This window comes from Tachysurus fulvidraco, chromosome 6 (assembly GCF_022655615.1).
Source record: "Tachysurus fulvidraco isolate hzauxx_2018 chromosome 6, HZAU_PFXX_2.0, whole genome shotgun sequence".
Classification (NCBI taxonomy): domain Eukaryota; kingdom Metazoa; phylum Chordata; class Actinopteri; order Siluriformes; family Bagridae; genus Tachysurus; species Tachysurus fulvidraco.
Genome location: NC_062523.1, coordinates 15,988,181 through 16,005,207, shown reverse-complemented (window position 1 = coordinate 16,005,207; position 17,027 = coordinate 15,988,181). Strand labels below are relative to the sequence as shown.

At 37.4% G+C, this 17,027-nt stretch overlaps 1 protein-coding gene across 36 annotated transcripts in view; it reads right to left on the bottom strand.

The window, feature by feature from the left end:
• Positions 1–17,027, bottom strand: part of neb (nebulin) — a 54,220-nt gene that overhangs the window by 28,183 nt on the left and 9,010 nt on the right. For 31 of the 36 annotated variants that reach the window (XM_047815300.1, XM_047815301.1, XM_047815303.1 and 28 more), the window contains exons 18-68: positions 16,091–16,195; positions 15,889–15,996; positions 15,662–15,775; positions 15,360–15,557; positions 15,043–15,150; positions 14,411–14,509; positions 14,203–14,307; positions 14,009–14,116; positions 13,601–13,912; positions 13,249–13,455; positions 13,052–13,156; positions 12,830–12,937; positions 12,429–12,740; positions 12,133–12,339; positions 11,931–12,035; positions 11,663–11,770; positions 11,261–11,572; positions 10,866–11,072; positions 10,651–10,755; positions 10,443–10,550; positions 10,042–10,353; positions 9,738–9,944; positions 9,535–9,639; positions 9,070–9,177; positions 8,658–8,969; positions 8,162–8,368; positions 7,272–7,376; positions 7,081–7,188; positions 6,671–6,982; positions 6,374–6,577; positions 6,186–6,290; positions 5,871–5,978; positions 5,455–5,766; positions 5,157–5,360; positions 4,956–5,060; positions 4,757–4,864; positions 4,296–4,607; positions 3,983–4,186; positions 3,770–3,874; positions 3,586–3,693; positions 3,173–3,484; positions 2,832–3,035; positions 2,610–2,714; positions 2,366–2,473; positions 1,945–2,256; positions 1,628–1,831; positions 1,322–1,426; positions 1,084–1,191; positions 640–951; positions 327–530; positions 70–174 (exon numbers count right to left, since the gene is read on the bottom strand). In XM_047815300.1, coding sequence (XP_047671256.1) covers positions 70–174; positions 327–530; positions 640–951; positions 1,084–1,191; positions 1,322–1,426; positions 1,628–1,831; positions 1,945–2,256; positions 2,366–2,473; positions 2,610–2,714; positions 2,832–3,035; positions 3,173–3,484; positions 3,586–3,693; positions 3,770–3,874; positions 3,983–4,186; positions 4,296–4,607; positions 4,757–4,864; positions 4,956–5,060; positions 5,157–5,360; positions 5,455–5,766; positions 5,871–5,978; positions 6,186–6,290; positions 6,374–6,577; positions 6,671–6,982; positions 7,081–7,188; positions 7,272–7,376; positions 8,162–8,368; positions 8,658–8,969; positions 9,070–9,177; positions 9,535–9,639; positions 9,738–9,944; positions 10,042–10,353; positions 10,443–10,550; positions 10,651–10,755; positions 10,866–11,072; positions 11,261–11,572; positions 11,663–11,770; positions 11,931–12,035; positions 12,133–12,339; positions 12,429–12,740; positions 12,830–12,937; positions 13,052–13,156; positions 13,249–13,455; positions 13,601–13,912; positions 14,009–14,116; positions 14,203–14,307; positions 14,411–14,509; positions 15,043–15,150; positions 15,360–15,557; positions 15,662–15,775; positions 15,889–15,996; positions 16,091–16,195 — 8,871 coding nt within the window. The remainder of the gene's footprint in view (positions 1–69; positions 175–326; positions 531–639; positions 952–1,083; positions 1,192–1,321; positions 1,427–1,627; positions 1,832–1,944; positions 2,257–2,365; positions 2,474–2,609; positions 2,715–2,831; positions 3,036–3,172; positions 3,485–3,585; positions 3,694–3,769; positions 3,875–3,982; positions 4,187–4,295; positions 4,608–4,756; positions 4,865–4,955; positions 5,061–5,156; positions 5,361–5,454; positions 5,767–5,870; positions 5,979–6,185; positions 6,291–6,373; positions 6,578–6,670; positions 6,983–7,080; positions 7,189–7,271; positions 7,377–8,161; positions 8,369–8,657; positions 8,970–9,069; positions 9,178–9,534; positions 9,640–9,737; positions 9,945–10,041; positions 10,354–10,442; positions 10,551–10,650; positions 10,756–10,865; positions 11,073–11,260; positions 11,573–11,662; positions 11,771–11,930; positions 12,036–12,132; positions 12,340–12,428; positions 12,741–12,829; positions 12,938–13,051; positions 13,157–13,248; positions 13,456–13,600; positions 13,913–14,008; positions 14,117–14,202; positions 14,308–14,410; positions 14,510–15,042; positions 15,151–15,359; positions 15,558–15,661; positions 15,776–15,888; positions 15,997–16,090; positions 16,196–17,027) is intronic. The other 5 variants (XM_047815327.1, XM_047815328.1, XM_047815333.1 and 2 more) reach the window with 5 other exon arrangements.

Sequence of the window (17,027 nt, the reverse complement as noted above, 5' to 3'; positions counted from 1 at the left end):
GATTAATAATAAAAAAAATATTGATATTTTTAATCAAAGTCATAACTACTTCAAAGAAACGGCACTTACATGACTGCTGTTGAGTTTGTTCTGCCTGCCAAGAACGATCTCTGGAGTGTCTGGCATTATGTGTATTGTGACCTTTTCTTGATTCCAGGCTTCAACATAAGCTCTCTGCAAAGAAAAAAAAATTATAAAGTGATATGATTCATGATATATTTATAGCTTTGTAAGTAATTAAAAATGTATTTAGTTGTAAAAAAAAACTTAAGATAAAATGATATATTTTTTACAGATTTCAAAAAGAACATTAGGAAAAAACATACCTGATCCATGACCTTAGCATTGGCTTGTGCAAGAGCCATTGGTACAGAGTCTGTTTTGCTAGTAAACTTGAAGTTGCTTGGATGTTGACGGTATTTCCTCTCACTCAGGATCTCGCCAGCTTTTTTGACCTTTTCTACATCAAGAGACCCTATAGGAATCCAGCCTGTGCCTCTTATCCATTCCATATCCGCTTTGTAAACAGCCTGGTTTTACAGACAAAACAAAGAGGTCATTGCAAAATATTGCCAATGTGAATTTAGCTGGAAGAACAAGCCTATGAATAAAGCTTGAGTTTTTACAATAAAAACTCACATCACTGCGCAGTTCATAGACCTTCCTGGCCTGGACAACATCATTAGAGTCTGGTAGGCAGGTCCAGTTGTGCAGGAAAGTTCTGTAGTTGAAATCATTGACCTGGATCTGGCATTTCTTTGCAAGCTCAAGAGACAACATGTCTACTGGAAGATTGTACTTAGTCTTGGATTTGTTAAAGTCTTTCTTGTACAGGGCATCGCTAGCAATCTTAGCAGAGTTTATGGCCAGCATGATCAGTGGGTCATCCTGAACACAGCGAGCTCCAATGTGATGGCCAACTTGCTTACGGTATCCAGTCTTGTACTTGTACTAAACATAAAAGGAAGAATTAAGATAAACATTTACATATTTTCATGTGTTCATACAGTATTTATCACTTACAAATTTACCTAAACAAATATATATCATAAATGAAAGCATAAATAGAACTGGTACACTTACATCACTAATGATGTCTCTGGATGCTTTGGCAGCTTTGATGGCAACTGCATCAACTTTTAGATCATAGCCTTTCCTGAAGCTGTCTTCAACTCCTTGCCTGTAAAGTTTCTATTTTTTTTGGGGGGGGTGAATAGTAGTACAATTGAATGCATTTAAATTTATAAACTATAAACAGCCACGCAAAACAGAGAACATATTACATTACATTTCAAAACAGATATTAATAACTGATATCTACCTTGCTGTTGACAAGAGCATTGGCCTTTGAGAGCAGAATTTCTGGTGTATCTGGGTTAATATGGATCTTGACCTTATCAGCCTCCCAGGCTGAAACGTATTGACGCTGAAATAAAACAAGTGTAAAAATTATTATCATTACTAATCATTACTAGTTTATTGGCAGTAACATACAAAAGAAAATTAAAAAAAATATTTAAACAAAACCTACTAAAGAAAAATGTCATGGACTCCAAAATGCTTTTAATCATTTCATCTTCTATTCTACGTTTAAATAAATCTGCAATAATCAAGCTGTTTAATTCACCTGGTTCCTAATGTCAGCGTTTGTCTTTGCCAAAACCATGGGCATGGATTGCATGTCTTGTATGTAATGCAGTGTGTCTGGTTTCTGCCTGTAGAGGCGATCATTAAGAATCTCGCTTGCTTTCTTTGCTTTCAAAACATCCAATGAACCTATAGGGACCCATCCAATGCCTTTCAGGTCTTCAAGATCTGCCTTGTACACAGCCTGAAGAAAGAGAAAGTCAGCTGTAATGCTTCAATCAGCTAAATGAAGCAAAAAACCTTAAACCATAAACCTTCAGACATTCAGAAATTTTATTTGTTTCATAGCATACTCACATCACTGCGCAGATCATAGACCTTTCTGGCCTGGACAACATCATTGGAGTCTGGCAGGCAGGTCCAGTTGTGCAAGTAAGTTCTGTAGTTGAAATCATTGACCTGTGTCTGGCATTTCTTGGCCAGCTCAAGAGACAACATGTCTACTGGAAGATTGTACTTAGTCTTGGATTTGTTAAAGTCTTTCTTGTACAGGGCATCGCTAGCAATCTTAGCAGAGTTTATGGCCAGCATGATCAGTGGGTCATCCCGGACACTGAGAGCTCCAATATGATGTCCAACTTGTTTGCGATATCCAGTTTTGTACTTGTACTACCATAAACAAAGTCAGGAAGACAGTAGAACATTTAATTTAGTAATTTTACACAATATCAAACATTTATAATTGTGCACATAAACACTATAAGCAAAATAGGCATACATCACTGATTATGTCTCTTGATGCTTTGGCAGCTTTGATAGCAACAGCATCACTACGCAGGTCATAACCCTCCTTCTTGGATTCTTCATTGGCTTGTTTGTACCTTTTCTGTTAGTGAAAAAATGTTAAATTATAATTGTAATATTAACTGCTTTAAAGCTTCAAATAATGCAAGTAAGCAGGGAATGGTAAGTACAAGACACTTGACTTCGATATCGAGGATATTACCAGGAAAAAATCTTACCTCACTGTAATTGATATTGTTTTGTTTTGCCAGGAGAATGTCCATGGCATCAGGCATAACATGAATGCTGGTCTTATCCTTATCCCAGGCCTCAGTGTATAGCTTCTATAGTAGACAATTAAAATATCATTGTTGAGACTTGTCAAGTTCGAGAATGATTTAGATGTATGGTTTAAATATATCTGTTAAAAATATCAGTTTTTAGTTAAATTAATACTGCACCTTATTGATAACAGAAGCATTAGCCTTGGCCAAGACCAGTGGTATGTCTTCAGTTGTGCTTGTGAACTTGAAGTTGCTTGGGTGTTGACGATACTTTCTTTCACTTAAAGCCTCTCCAGCTTTCTTTACTTTCTCAACATCAATTGAACCAATAGGGATCCAGCCAATGCCTTGTAGCCATTTTAGGTCAGCCTTATACACAGCCTAAACATCAGGGATTAAAAAATAGTGACATTATAGCAACACAGAAATGATGACATCAAATAGGTCAATAATGCTATAATGATGGTCCTGCTCAAGTTTTAAACTATTGAGACTGACATCCAAAATAATATACTTACATCACTCTGGAGGTCATAGGCATGTCTGGCCTGTACAACATCACTAGAGTCTGGTAGGCAGGTCCAGTTGTGCAGGTAAGTTCTGTAGTTGGCATCATTGACCTGGGTCTGGCATTTCTTGGCCAGTTCAAATGACAGCATGTCCACTGGAAGGTGGAATTTGGTCTTAGACTTGTTGAAGTCCTTCTTGTACAGGGCATCACTAGCAATCTTAGCTGAGTTCAGAGCCAGCATGAGCAGTGGGTCATCCTGGACACTCAGGGCTCCAATGTGGTGGCCAACTTGCTTACGATATCCAGTTTTGTACTTGTACTTCAAAGGAAAGATAATTGAGACATTACTTTTTGTATCAATTACATTATTTATATCAATGTATAATTTGCAATAAAGAGTTTATATAACAGATAACTCACGTCACTGATGATATCTCTGGATGCCTTTGCAGCTTTAATCGAAATCGCATCACCGCGCATGTCATAGCCCTTTTTCTTAGCCTCTTCATTAGCAAGTTTGTATTGTTTCTAGATAAATTAATAGAAATTAAAAGGTAGCAAGAGGAAAACTATGGAAATAGTAACGTGCTTTACTGAATCTTACCAAGCTGTAGTTAAGTTTATTCTGTTTTGCAAGGAGCACCTCCATTGTATCTGGCATTATGTGAACCTTGGTCTTATCACTCTCCCAAGCTGCAATGTAATTTTTCTATGTTGTGAAAAAAACAAACAATTATATACATCAGAATCTAAATTAAAACAGGTTATGCAAATAAAAGATGAACAAAGTCTGCAGGACTACTTCTTGAAACTCTACCTTGTTCATGACATTATTATTGGCTTTTGCCAAGACCAGTGGCATGTCTTCAGTGGTGCTTGTGTGCCTGAAGTTGCTTGGGTGTTGACGATATTTTCTTTCACTTAAAGCCTCTCCAGCTTTCTTCACTTTCTCAACATCAATTGAACCAATGGGGATCCAGCCAATGCCTTGTAGCCATTTTAGATCAGCCTTGTATACAGCCTGTGGTGTGAAAATAATAAACATCATAAGATTTTTAATTAAGTTCAAGCAACAAACACATGAACACAAAAGAAACACATGAACAGATCAATTAAGATGAAAAACTTACATCACTCTGGAGGTCATAGGCATGTCTGGCCTGTACAACATCACTAGAGTCTGGTAGGCAGGTCCAGTTGTGCAGGTAAGTTCTGTAGTTGGCATCATTGACCTGGGTCTGGCATTTCTTGGCCAGTTCAAATGACAGCATGTCCACTGGAAGGTGGAATTTAGTCTTAGACTTGTTGAAGTCCTTCTTGTACAGGGCATCACTAGCAATCTTAGCTGAGTTCAGAGCCAGCATGAGCAGTGGGTCATCCCGTACGCTCAGGGCTCCAATGTGGTGGCCAACTTGCTTACGATAACCAGTTTTGTACTTGTACTGTCATACAAAATATTGAATAATAGCAAAATGAAACAGTCAAACTGTGATTTTACAAAATATTTTCGTTTCACCAAAAGAATACATTTTATAGGGATACAAATGCACACACATGTATGCCTTTCATTCTTTTATAAGGAAACTCTTACATCACTGATGATATCTCTGGAGGCCTTTGCTGCTTTAATAGAAATGGCATCGCCTCTCAAATCATAGCCCTTCTTCTTAGCTTCTTCATTTGCAAGTTTGTACAGTTTCTGAAAGGTAAATTGTGAGAAACATAATCATTTAAAAATGCTGGAAAGTTCTTAGCAGTTACTATTTTATATTTTTTTTTACAATACTAACCTCACTGTAGTTGACCTTGTTTTGTTTGGCATGGAGCACTTCTATTGCATCTGGCATGATGTGGATATTGGTCTTATCTTTCTCCCAAGCTTCGATATATGACCGCTAACAGAATTCATAAAATGGTAAACAGTTAAACACAAAAAATTATATTTACAAAATAATGTGACTTTGCATGCTGTATGTCAGTATAACCTCTACCTTGCTCATGACATTATTATTGGCTTTTGCTAAGACCAGTGGCATGTCTTCAGTGGTGCTTGTGTGCCTGAAGTTGCTTGGGTGTTGACGATATTTTCTTTCACTCAAAGCCTCTCCAGCTTTCTTCACTTTCTCAACATCAAGTGAACCAATGGGAACCCATCCCAGGCCTTGTAACCATTTCAGATCAGCCTTGTACACAACCTGTAGATTGAAGGTAATAGAAAATGAACTATCTTAATAATATCAGATGAGTAAAGAAATCAGTAAAGCTACTTTAGCATATAAAATCAATTACATCACTCTGGAGGTCATAGGCATGTCTGGCCTGTACAACATCACTAGAGTCTGGTAGGCAGGTCCAGTTGTGCAGGTAAGTTCTGTAGTTGGCATCATTGACCTGGGTCTGGCATTTCTTGGCCAGTTCAAATGACAGCATGTCCACTGGAAGGTGGAATTTGGTCTTAGACTTATTGAAGTCCTTCTTGTACAGGGCATCACTAGCAATCTTAGCTGAGTTCAGAGCCAGCATGAGCAGTGGGTCATCCTGGACACAGCGAGCTCCAATGTGGTGGCCAACTTGCTTACGATAACCAGTTTTGTACTTGTACTGTTAAAAAATAAAAAGTGTTTGTACTATAAACAATGCAAACCAGTTCACTATAATAAAAAACTTTAAAAAAGAGCAATGTCTTTGCAGCTTATAAAACATACGTCACTAGCAATATCCCGGGAGGCTTTAGCAGCGATAATAGAAACAGCATCATTGCGCAAATCATAACCTTCTTTCTTGGCCAGTTCATTGGCAAGTTTGTATTGTTTCTGAAAAGAAAAACACAATCCAATTACTACATTTATTTACACAGAGAAAGTGTTTGCTGTTATATTTATCTCAAACAAATTAATGTCTTGGGAGTTAAGTGTTGGGTGTAATCAATTGATAAAAAATAGCAACTGTAAATTATATTTTCTTTTCAATAAAGATTATACTAAGAACAACAGCTTCAAACATACAATACAGATACTGACCACACTGTAATTAACTTTGTTCTGTTTTGCAAGGATCACATCCATCGCATCTGGCATGATGTGAATCTTGGTCTTATCATTCTCCCAGGCTTGGACGTAAGATTTCTGTAGGAAAAGAATAGATGTTATAACACTTAATTTTTTTCTCCACAATAAGTAATTAAATAAGCAATTATAACAAATGTTACCTTGTTCATGACATTATTATTAGCTTTTGCCAAAACCAGTGGCATGTCTTCAGTGGTGCTTGTGTGCCTGAAGTTGCTTGGGTGTTGACGATATTTTTTTTCACTTAAAGCCTCTCCAGCTTTCTTCACTTTCTCTACATCAAGTGAACCAATGGGGATCCATCCCAGGCCTTGTAACCATTTCAGGTCTGCCTTGTACACAGCCTGTGAAATGAAAGCAATAAATGCAATAGGAAATCTATTTTGCAATGTACCATTTTAGAATAATCACCTTACCAAATCAGAGGAAAAACTTACATCACTCTGGAGGTCATAGGCATGTCTGGCCTGTACAACATCACTAGAGTCTGGTAGGCAGGTCCAGTTGTGCAGGTAAGTTCTGTAGTTGGCATCATTGACCTGGATCTGATTCTTCTTGGCCAGTTCAAATGACAGCATGTCCACTGGAAGGTGGAATTTGGTCTTAGACTTGTTGAAGTCCTTCTTGTACAGGGCATCACTAGCAATCTTAGCTGAGTTCAGAGCCAGCATGAGTAGTGGGTCATCCCGGATGCTCAGGGCTCCAATGTGGTGGCCAACTTGCTTACGATAACCAGTTTTGTACTTGTACTGTTAAAAAATAAAAAGTGTTCATTTTTGGCCACACTGTATTCAATCCAGTCATTCATGGATAATGTTTATATTGCCCTAATTAAAGTAAAACATACATCACTAGCAATAGTTGTGGATGCCTTGGCGGCTTGAATTGAAATAGCATCATAGCGCATGTCATAGCCCTTCTTCTTTGCCAGCTCATTGGCAAGCTTGTACAGTTTCTAAAAAATGAAAGATAAGATGTTAGTGATAAGTTTGCATCACAAATACAGTATGTGAAAGCTATGCTTTAAAGGTTACTAACCTCACTGTAGTTGGCTTTATTCTGACGTGCAAGAGAGACATCCATTGCATCTGGCATAATATGAATTGATGTTTTGTCCTTCTCCCAGGCATCAATATAGCTTTTCTGTAAAAGACACATTGTAGGCATTGATCATATTTTTGTTTTATATATCAAGATTAAGTTTTGTTTTTTATGTACACACAGACACGCACACACACACACACACACACACACACACACACACACACACACACACACACACACACACACACACACACAAAAGTTTGCATACCCTGAAAGAAATAGCATGTAAAATATAACTGGTAATGCAATTTTTTTTTCTTATTTAAAGATAGTGGTCACATGAAGTCTTTAATTATCAGATAGTTGTTTGACTTCTTTTTAAAACCTAACCCTGATCAAAAGTTTACAAATCCTCACAGGTTTAAATTGTTATTAAAGGGAAGATTCCACACCTGTGAATAATTGTAATTGTAAATAGTGTGCATAAATAGTCATTGAGTTTGGGTGAGCTCCAGTGGCACCGGAAAGTTAGTAAAAATTGATGGCAAGATGAATGTAGCATGATGCTAAAGGGGGCAGTGCATGATATTAAGAACTAAATGTATGCAAACTTTTGAACAGGGATTATTTCATTCTTTTCTTTTTTTTTTTTGTTATGTTTTATGATGTGTTTGAGGATTTTGCCATTCTGTTATGCCTTACATATTAACTTAATAAAATAGTCTTCTCATTCATGTTTCCTGTAAAAATGGTACACATCTTGCAAATTCTCCCAAGACATTCAAACTTTTGAGCACATGCAGTATAACTTATTTGATGATATAGTCCAATAAGCAAATCATTAATTAAATAAAAACAGTAACATGTAAAGTGACCTTAATCACCTTATTCATGATCTTATTGTTGGCTGCAGCAAGAGTCAGGTCCATGGAAGACATATCTTTGCTAAACTTGTATTTGCTGGGGTGTGTACGATAGAGTTTCTCGCTACCTATCCGACTAGCAGTTTTGGCTTTCTCCACCTCCAGAGAGCCGATGGGAACCCATCCCATTCCTTTCATGTAGTTGTTGTATTCACTCTTATATACATTCTGTAAAAAACAAAGCATTAAAGGCATTTCCTGGTTATAAAAACAATTTGTATAAATTAAAGTTTAATGTGACGTTTTTAACCAACATTTATTTCCTGTAATACACAATATAATGCTAACAAGGACTGTGAATAATTGGCATGATACTATTATTACTGGTATGTTAAATCTCTCATAGATTAATCTCAGTTGTATATATTGTAGTGTATAAAATCTTATGGAATGTAAATTTAATTTCAAGGACTGCATTTTTTCTTCATGAAATCAGCTGACTAACATCTACACTCACATCACTAGCAATCATCTGCATGTTGCGAGCCAACTCCAGGTTCATGGCATCGGGCATGACTGTGTAGCGAGGAAAGTGCTGTTTGTATCCAGCGTTGGTTTGCACAGCAGATGCCTGCTTAGCCTGCACAACACTCCACATGTCTACAGGTGAGTGGAACTTCAGTTTAGACTTATGATAGTCTTTCTTGTAGTTTCTGTCACTCTGTATTTTAGCAACTTCCATGTAGTGCACCAACAGAGGGTCATCCTTAATACTACGGAAGCCAACATGGTGACCTCTGGCCTTCTGATATTCCAGTTTATACTTGTACTATTAAAAGTAAAATATCAAATTAGATCATGCAAAGGCAGACAAAAAAGCTCAGAAAAAATAATCAAATAGTGATTTAGTCTTTTAAGTTGGTACTCACATCACTGGCAATGCGTGTTGAAGCTTTGGCTGCGACCACAGATACAGCATCTGCTCGTAGGTCATAACCCTTCTTCTTTGAAGCTTCCATTCCAGCTTTGTAGGCTTTCTGAAATAAAATACCATGGACATGAAAATTTGAATGGCCAACAAATTAAGTGTCTATGGCTGAGATTGAGAACCAAGAGAGTCAAGAAGCTTTTATTGTCATTTCAACCATATATAGCTGATGCAGTACATAGTGAAATAAAATGATATTCCTCCAGGATCCTAGTGCTACATAAGAAGATAGAGCTACATAAGACAACACAGAAGGGCTAAAATGTGAAAACCTATTTGCATGAAGTGCAAATGTGCAACATTGTGCAAACATTGCAAGACAAAAGACAAGACACAATGCAAACAAACAATATATTACAGGACAGACACATAGAAAACAGTTCTGTAACATACAATTTATGGGTACCTGACTCATATTTATTGCATTGGCCTTTGCTAGAAGAATCTCTGGGCTGTCAGGCATGATATGGATCTTAACCTTGTCCTGGTCCCAAGCAGCTGTATATGCTTGCTGCAATTAAAAGATACAATATAGCTTTAATACCATCCTGAGAAACCACTACATTAAATAAATAAATGTAAAGATATTTTGTTCAGGAGATAAGGCACCTTATTCAAGATTTGTTTGTTTGCAGTAGCTAATGCCAGGTCCATGGAGTCCATGTTTTTCTGGAAGCTGTGTTTAGATGGGTGAACTTTGTACTTCTTGTCACTGAGTATCTGTCCACCGATTTTTGCGGTTTCTACTCCCAACGAGCCAATAGGCACCCATCCAAGACCTTTCATATATGCGTTATAATCACTCTTGTACTCAACCTGGAAATATCAGCAGAAACATAGTTTTGTGACACAAAGTACTATTGTTAAGCTAAAAAATCCATACTTGGGCTGACGGATTAATTATTTGACTTACATCACTGGAACTGGAGTTCATGGAGCGAGCTAACGCCAGGTGCATGGCATCAGGAAGCAATGTGTAGCGATGGAAAAGCTGCTTGTAGCCTATGAATGTTTGAGCTTTAGAAGCCTGTTTGGCTTGCACAACACTCAACATTTCCACAGGGGAATGGTACTTCAGCTTAGCCTTGTGATAGTCCTTCTTGTAGTTCCTGTCACTCTGTATTTTAGCCACATGCATGTAGTGCACCAACAGTGGGTCATCTTGAAGACTACGGAAGCCGACATGGTGGCCTCTGGCCTTCTCAAATGCTAGTTTGTACTTGTACTGTAAAGGTATAATAGCTCTGTTAGAAACAAGGACATGTACACAAACAAATAAAAAGCTTAAACCAATAAAAAAGAGGATAAACATACATTGCTTGCAATGTCCCTGCCAGATTTGGCAGCCACAATTGAAATAGCATCTGCCTTGAGGTTATAACCCTTCTTATTCATTTCCTCAAGGCCAAGTTTGTAGAGTTTCTAAAAAAAAAGTACAGAGAAAAGGATTAGCACAATTAACACAATAATAACACAGTAGCCAAACTTGGGTATGGAAATAACACATTTCTTTTAACCTTACCTGGCTGGTATTAATGGCATTGGCCTTGGCAAGGATAAATTCAGGGCTGTCAGGCATGACATGGATTTTGAGTTTATCTTTCTCCCATGCAGCAGTATATGCTTGCTGTTTTAAAACAGATGGACAGAAATGGTTACAATTAAATAGTAAATAGTACTATGAATAAAGACACAAATCTTACAATTTGACAGTTAAGTTACAAAATGCCATCTTGCCTTGTTCATAATCTGGTTGTTGGCAGTAGCTAAAGCCAGGTCCATAGAATCCATGGGCCGGTGGAAGGCGTATTTGGATGGATGAGTACGGTATCTATTGTCACTCTGTATTTGTCCACCAACCTTTGCAGTCTCAACTGCTAAGGAGCCAATAGGAACCCATCCCAGCCCTTTCATAGAGCTATTGTAATCACTCTTGTACTCAACCTGTAAATGATGAGGGAATGATGAGAATTGTGAACTAAAAACAAAGATTTATCCATGACAATAAAGTACTTGTTTACTTGGTTTATATGATGTTTTGCCATTATTGTTCTTGTTTCACTACTAGTTTATGCATTTTTTTTAAATTCCAGCATTACACAGGCTTTGTAAAGGAAATATATTTGACTCACATCACTGGAAGTTACATTCATAGAGCGAGCAAGCTCCAGTTGCATGGCGTCAGGCAGAAGTGTGTAGTGATGAATGGGCTGTTTGTAGCCTGCATATGTCTGAACTTTAGATGCATTTTTAGCCTGTACAACACTCAACATTTCCACAGGGGAATGGTACTTCAGCTTAGATTTGTGATAGTCCTTTTTGTAGTTCCTGTCACTCTGAATTTTAGCCACGTGCATGTAGTGCACCAGCAGTGGGTCATCCTGAAGACTACGGAAGCCAACGTGATGACCTCGTGATTTTTCATAGTCTTTCTTGTACTGGAACTGTGAACACAATTAGTTCATAAATAAATAAAATGTGATGGACAAACTCTTTGATCTAATCTTAAGAAAAGGACATTTGTATTTACTCACGTTGCTAGCAATATGCCTTCCTTTTTTAGCAGCAACTATAGGAATAGCATCAGACTTCATGTCATAACCTTTGGCGATGTCTATAAGCCACTGAGCTTTGTATTGTGACTGTGAAAAGGAAGAGTTTTATGTCAATGTGCACAAGTAGTATCACATATACAACATTTTATTTTCCAAATTTAGTCTTGCTTTAAATAACTAGGTTTCTACAGCAAGTATATTATACATCCACAGTGCAAACAAAATGTCAGTTAAACACAAGTTTTACCTCGCTAACAGTCTGGGCATTAAACTTGGCCTGAATGAACTGTGGGCTGTCTGCTGGAAGGTTGTAGGTGTGCATGTACTGCTCTCCTGAAGCCTTATAAGCCAACTAGAAGATCAGAACACAGAAATAATACAAGTGATGAGGAAACTGTCTTTTATGTCATAATTATTTTATAGTAATGCATAAGTAGTGCAGTACATACAGGATGCATCTGCTTGGTGTTATTCATGGCTAAAACAAGGTTCATTTGGTCTGTCAGGCTGGTGAACTTCAGAGTGCTTGGGTGAACTCTGTATTTTTTTTCATCCAGAGCAGCTTTGGCTGTTTTAGCCTTCTCCACGTCAATAGAACCGATCGGAACCCATCCTGCTCCCTTGTAGACATTGTTGTACTCTGACTTGTAGAGATTCTGTCAAGATTAGATAAAGACAGAATTAACAACCTGTTAGATTTTATTTATGTTAGCCAATTAGGAGCAGTGATGCTGTTATGACTTACATCACTCTGAATTTCCATCATGTTGCGAGCAAGACCAAGATGCATGGCGTCAGGCAGAAGGGTGTAGTGATGAATGGGCTGTTTGTAGCCTGTGTATGTCTGAGCTTTAGATGCAATTTTAGCCTGGGCAACACTCCACATATCCACAGGAGTGTGGTACTTCAGTTTAGCCTTGTGATAGTCCTTTTTGTAGTTTCTCTCACTCTGCATTTTAGCCACTTGCATGTAGTGAACCAGCAGTGGGTCATCCTGAAGATTACGGATGCCGACGTGGTGACCTCTGGCCTTCTGGTATGCAAGCTTGTACTTGTACTGTAAAAAGAACAACATATAAATGTTAACGTTACAATTCTATATCATATATGTAACATACTTATTAAATAAAAAGTGCAGTTACTAACATCACTGGCGATATCTCTAGAGGACTTGGCAGCAACAATTGGAATAGCATCTTGCTTTATGTGGTGTCCTTTCAGAATATCTTGCTTGTGTGCATATGTGTAGTATGTCTGCAAAAAAAAATCAGTTAATTACTGTATCTATATAATATTTAACATATTTAATTATTATTATTATTTTTTTTATTTTTTATTTTTTTTGCACAGATTGGTTTGTCTTCTTACATTGCTGATATTGACAGCATTGTATTTCGCTTGCAGGAACTCAGGTGAGTCAGAAGGGAGATGGTATGTGTGCAAGAACTTCTCACCACTGGCTTTGTACAGCTTCTGCAAAACAAAAATCCACACAATATTAATTCAAGTGTTTCAAATATACCTCAACAATGTATAGTTATAGTGGCATATTCATTGCTACACACATCACTTAGCTGCTGTGCATTGAGCTTCGCTTGCTCCATAACAGGACTGTCAGTGACGCTGGTAAACTTGATGGTGTCTGGATGCTGCCTGTACTTCTTTTCATTGAGAGCCTTGCCTGCAGTTTTAGCTTTCTCTACATCCAGTGAGCCAATTGGGATCCAGCCAATACCTTTTACAGAGGCTTCATAGTCTGCTTTATAGTTGTTCTAATAAAGAGTAATTGGACAAAAAATGTGAGGTACTGTGAGCATATATGCCCTGTAACCTTAATTACTTTTTTGACACATTTGGCTTAATTTAATTCAACAATAAAATATTTTTATTCAGTTCATGTAAGGAGAATTGTCTTACATCACTGGAGAGGATGTTCCTGTTGCGAGCCAGCTCCAGATTCATGGCGTCAGGCAGAAGGGTGTAGTGATGAATGGGCTGTTTGTAGCCTGCATATGTCTGAACTTTAGATGAATGTTTAGCCTGGGCAACACTCCACATATCCACAGGAGTGTGGTACTTCAGTTTAGCCTTGTGATAGTCCTTTTTGTAGTTCCTTTCACTCTGCATTTTAGCAACTTGCATGTAGTGAACCAGCAGTGGGTCATCCTGAAGATTACGGATGCCGACGTGGTGACCTCTGGCCTTGATGTAATCTTTCTTGTACTGGACCTAAAAGCATAACAAATCAGAATTTTACTAACTGCTTCCAGCTTCCATACTCTGCATGTTCAATGCTATGTGATAATAAGGAAGAAGAGTACATACATCACTGACTGCATGCCTTGCCGCTTTAGCCGCACGAACAGGGATAGCATCGGCCTTCAAGTCATAACCCTTTGAAATAAGATCCTCGTAGGCAAGCTTGTAGTTTTTCTGAAAATCAAGAAACAAAATAAATAAAACAGTATTAGCAACAGTCATAAGCCACCAAGGATACCTCATAAGAAATATTTACATACGTTGCTGATATTGTAGGCGTTACACTTGGCCTGGAGGAACTGTGGAACATCAGGTGGCAGTGAGTATTTTTGATGGATTTCCTGAAGTCCTTTCTTGTAATGAAGCTACAAAGTGAAATACAAGTCAGATGCAGTGCACAGAGCAGTACTAGAAGATATTCAAGACATAATGAATGCTCTGAATCATATTCTAAGACCATGTACATACATCACTCCTGAGCAGCTGATTGAGCCTGGATTGTAGCATGATGGGGTGGTCATCAATCGCAGTGAAAGGCACAGTATCTGGCCGCTGCCTGTACTTTTTCTGGATTCAGGCAATAATAAAATAACAAGTGACTAATGCAGGCAGTGTGGTAGATTAAGTAGTAACAGTAAACAATATTTTTTCAAATTAAAAAGTCATGTCTTGTCCAGTATGTTGTAAAGTACTTAATCTAACAATATTGTTTTTAAAGACATATTGTCAAAACAACACAATGTACCTGTAGGGATTTCTATTTGTTCAGTCCTCTAAATATTCATACCTACATTTGAATTTTAATTAGAATTAAACTGAATTTTGGGTATGTATAAAACAGATTGCATTTTATTATTAAATATGACCCCTACCGCAAAAAAAACAACTTAGATGTAGAAATGTCAGCATTTTTTGTCCCAAAACCTCCCACTTGTATGTCATGTTTTCTTTGAGATTCCAGCCCCAATACACACTTCAGTCTGAAAACACCTTTCAAGTGCAGCTAATGAATATATCTTTCTGCAGGTGATTAAATCCTTTCCAGCTATTTTACATTTAGGGAAATTGCATCTTGACAGAATTGACAGTTTATCAAATACCTCACTCAGAATCTCTCCTGCTTTCTTTGTCTTCTCGACATCCAGTGATCCATAAGGTATCCAAGGACTTCCTTTAGTGTAGTTGTTGTATTCTGACTTGTATTCATTCTGTAATGTGTGAGGAAATAAATCAGCAGAATCATAAAAAAAGAAAAGAAAAGAAAAAAAAAGAATTAATAAAAGGTTTGCTGAACACAAACTAAACAGTAATGCAGGGTTAATTTTTCTGAAGCGTTGCATTTGGCCACCATTAGACTTCAAATACGTGTATCTCTCATTGTAACATAATTGTGTCAGTCTATAGTGTGAATGCTTACATCACTCTGGAGGAGATTGGATTTCTTTGCCAGGTCCAGTGCTACGCTGTCATATGGCAGAAAGTAGCGATTGCTGATACTTCTGTAGCCACTCATGCTGGCGATAGCCTGAGACTTCTTTGCTAGTGTAACAAGCATCATGTCCAGTGGTGTATGATACTTTGTCTTCAACTTCTCATAATCCTTTTTATATTCACGCTGTTGAAGAGACATTTTTATGTGTGAATAATCCGATCAAAACTATAGTAAAAACTATAATGATGAGTGCCCTTCTAGTTGTTATGTAAATATGGAATAATTACCTCACTTTGGATCTTAGCAACATGAACCGAGTGCATGATCTTTGGATCGTCTTTAATGCTAAGGGCACCAACCATGTGTCCTTTGGTTTTTTCGTAATCCTTCTTGTATTTTGCCTGCACAAAGAGGTAACATAGTGCAGTCAATAGCAATCAAAACACTAATGCATTTTAATGTTCAACTAAATGGGGAGTTTGTGTCTATGAACAACACAGCTTTGTTTACTTACATCACTGATAATGTTGGTGTGTGCACGGGCTGCGAGGATGGGGATGGCATCACCCTTCACCTCAAATTTTTTTGCTTTTGCCTTTTCCCATTCAAACTTGTAGCAAGTCTAAAATCACATGTAAAGATCACACATTAACTTTCTTATCCTATTGAAAGAATAATATTAATACTAATGTGGTGTTAAAATGGATAATACTTACATCACTGAGGTTATATGCATTCACTCTAGACTGAATGAAGAAGGGGTAATCAGGCGGTAGGTAGCACTTAAACTTCTCTTTTTCATACTGAGCCTTGTAGTTCAGCTGAAAAGCAAAATGAACTGTGGTCAAAATGAGCTGAACCTACTGATGATACATGTCGGTGCCACGCTTACTTTTCAATTCTGACTAGTCACAAGGTGTTGATTATTTTTCTTTAATAACAGCACAGCTCTCACAACAGTTCTAGCTCTAAATCAAATAACAGATTTGTATTACCGTGTTCTTTCTAATACAGTGCGTTACTGTGTCTATTATAACTTGGGACATGATAAAATTGTACATTTTGATATGGTGAAATTCAGTGTGTTGAGATGATTATTTGACATTTTAGATGAAGTCAAATTCAATTTCAGCACTTTGCAAGAGTCAGAGGTTAAAGCCAAGGGAAATTTATGATTTCTGGCACATAAAACAATTCAAGACTGATAGCTTTGTGGTTTCTCTGTAACATAAAAACTGTGTTTTTTTTGTCTAATTATTAACAAAAACACAAGTGGCATTCTTAAATAAAAAGAGTGGAGACATGCTGTTATTTGGAAATAATCAACCACAAGGCTTAATAAATTCATGTTGATTTGAATCGCATCACCCCATCACGGATTGTTTCCTACGAAAGCATGAAACGCTGTTTAATTTATTATTTGGAAAATGATCACAATCAGTGAAAAACAGAGAATTCATAGAAAGTTCAGTGGAGGATTCATAAAATGTCTAATAATGAAAGCCCTTGACCTCTGTGGTCAGGAAAGTTATTTTGAGATTTTGGTATGCAAAGCCTGAAAATATCTCAGGACCTGCACTTTATCTACAGAAGAGCAGCTGGGCTCTGAAGATAAATGAGTATTTGTGGATGGCATTTAGCTCACATGGAACA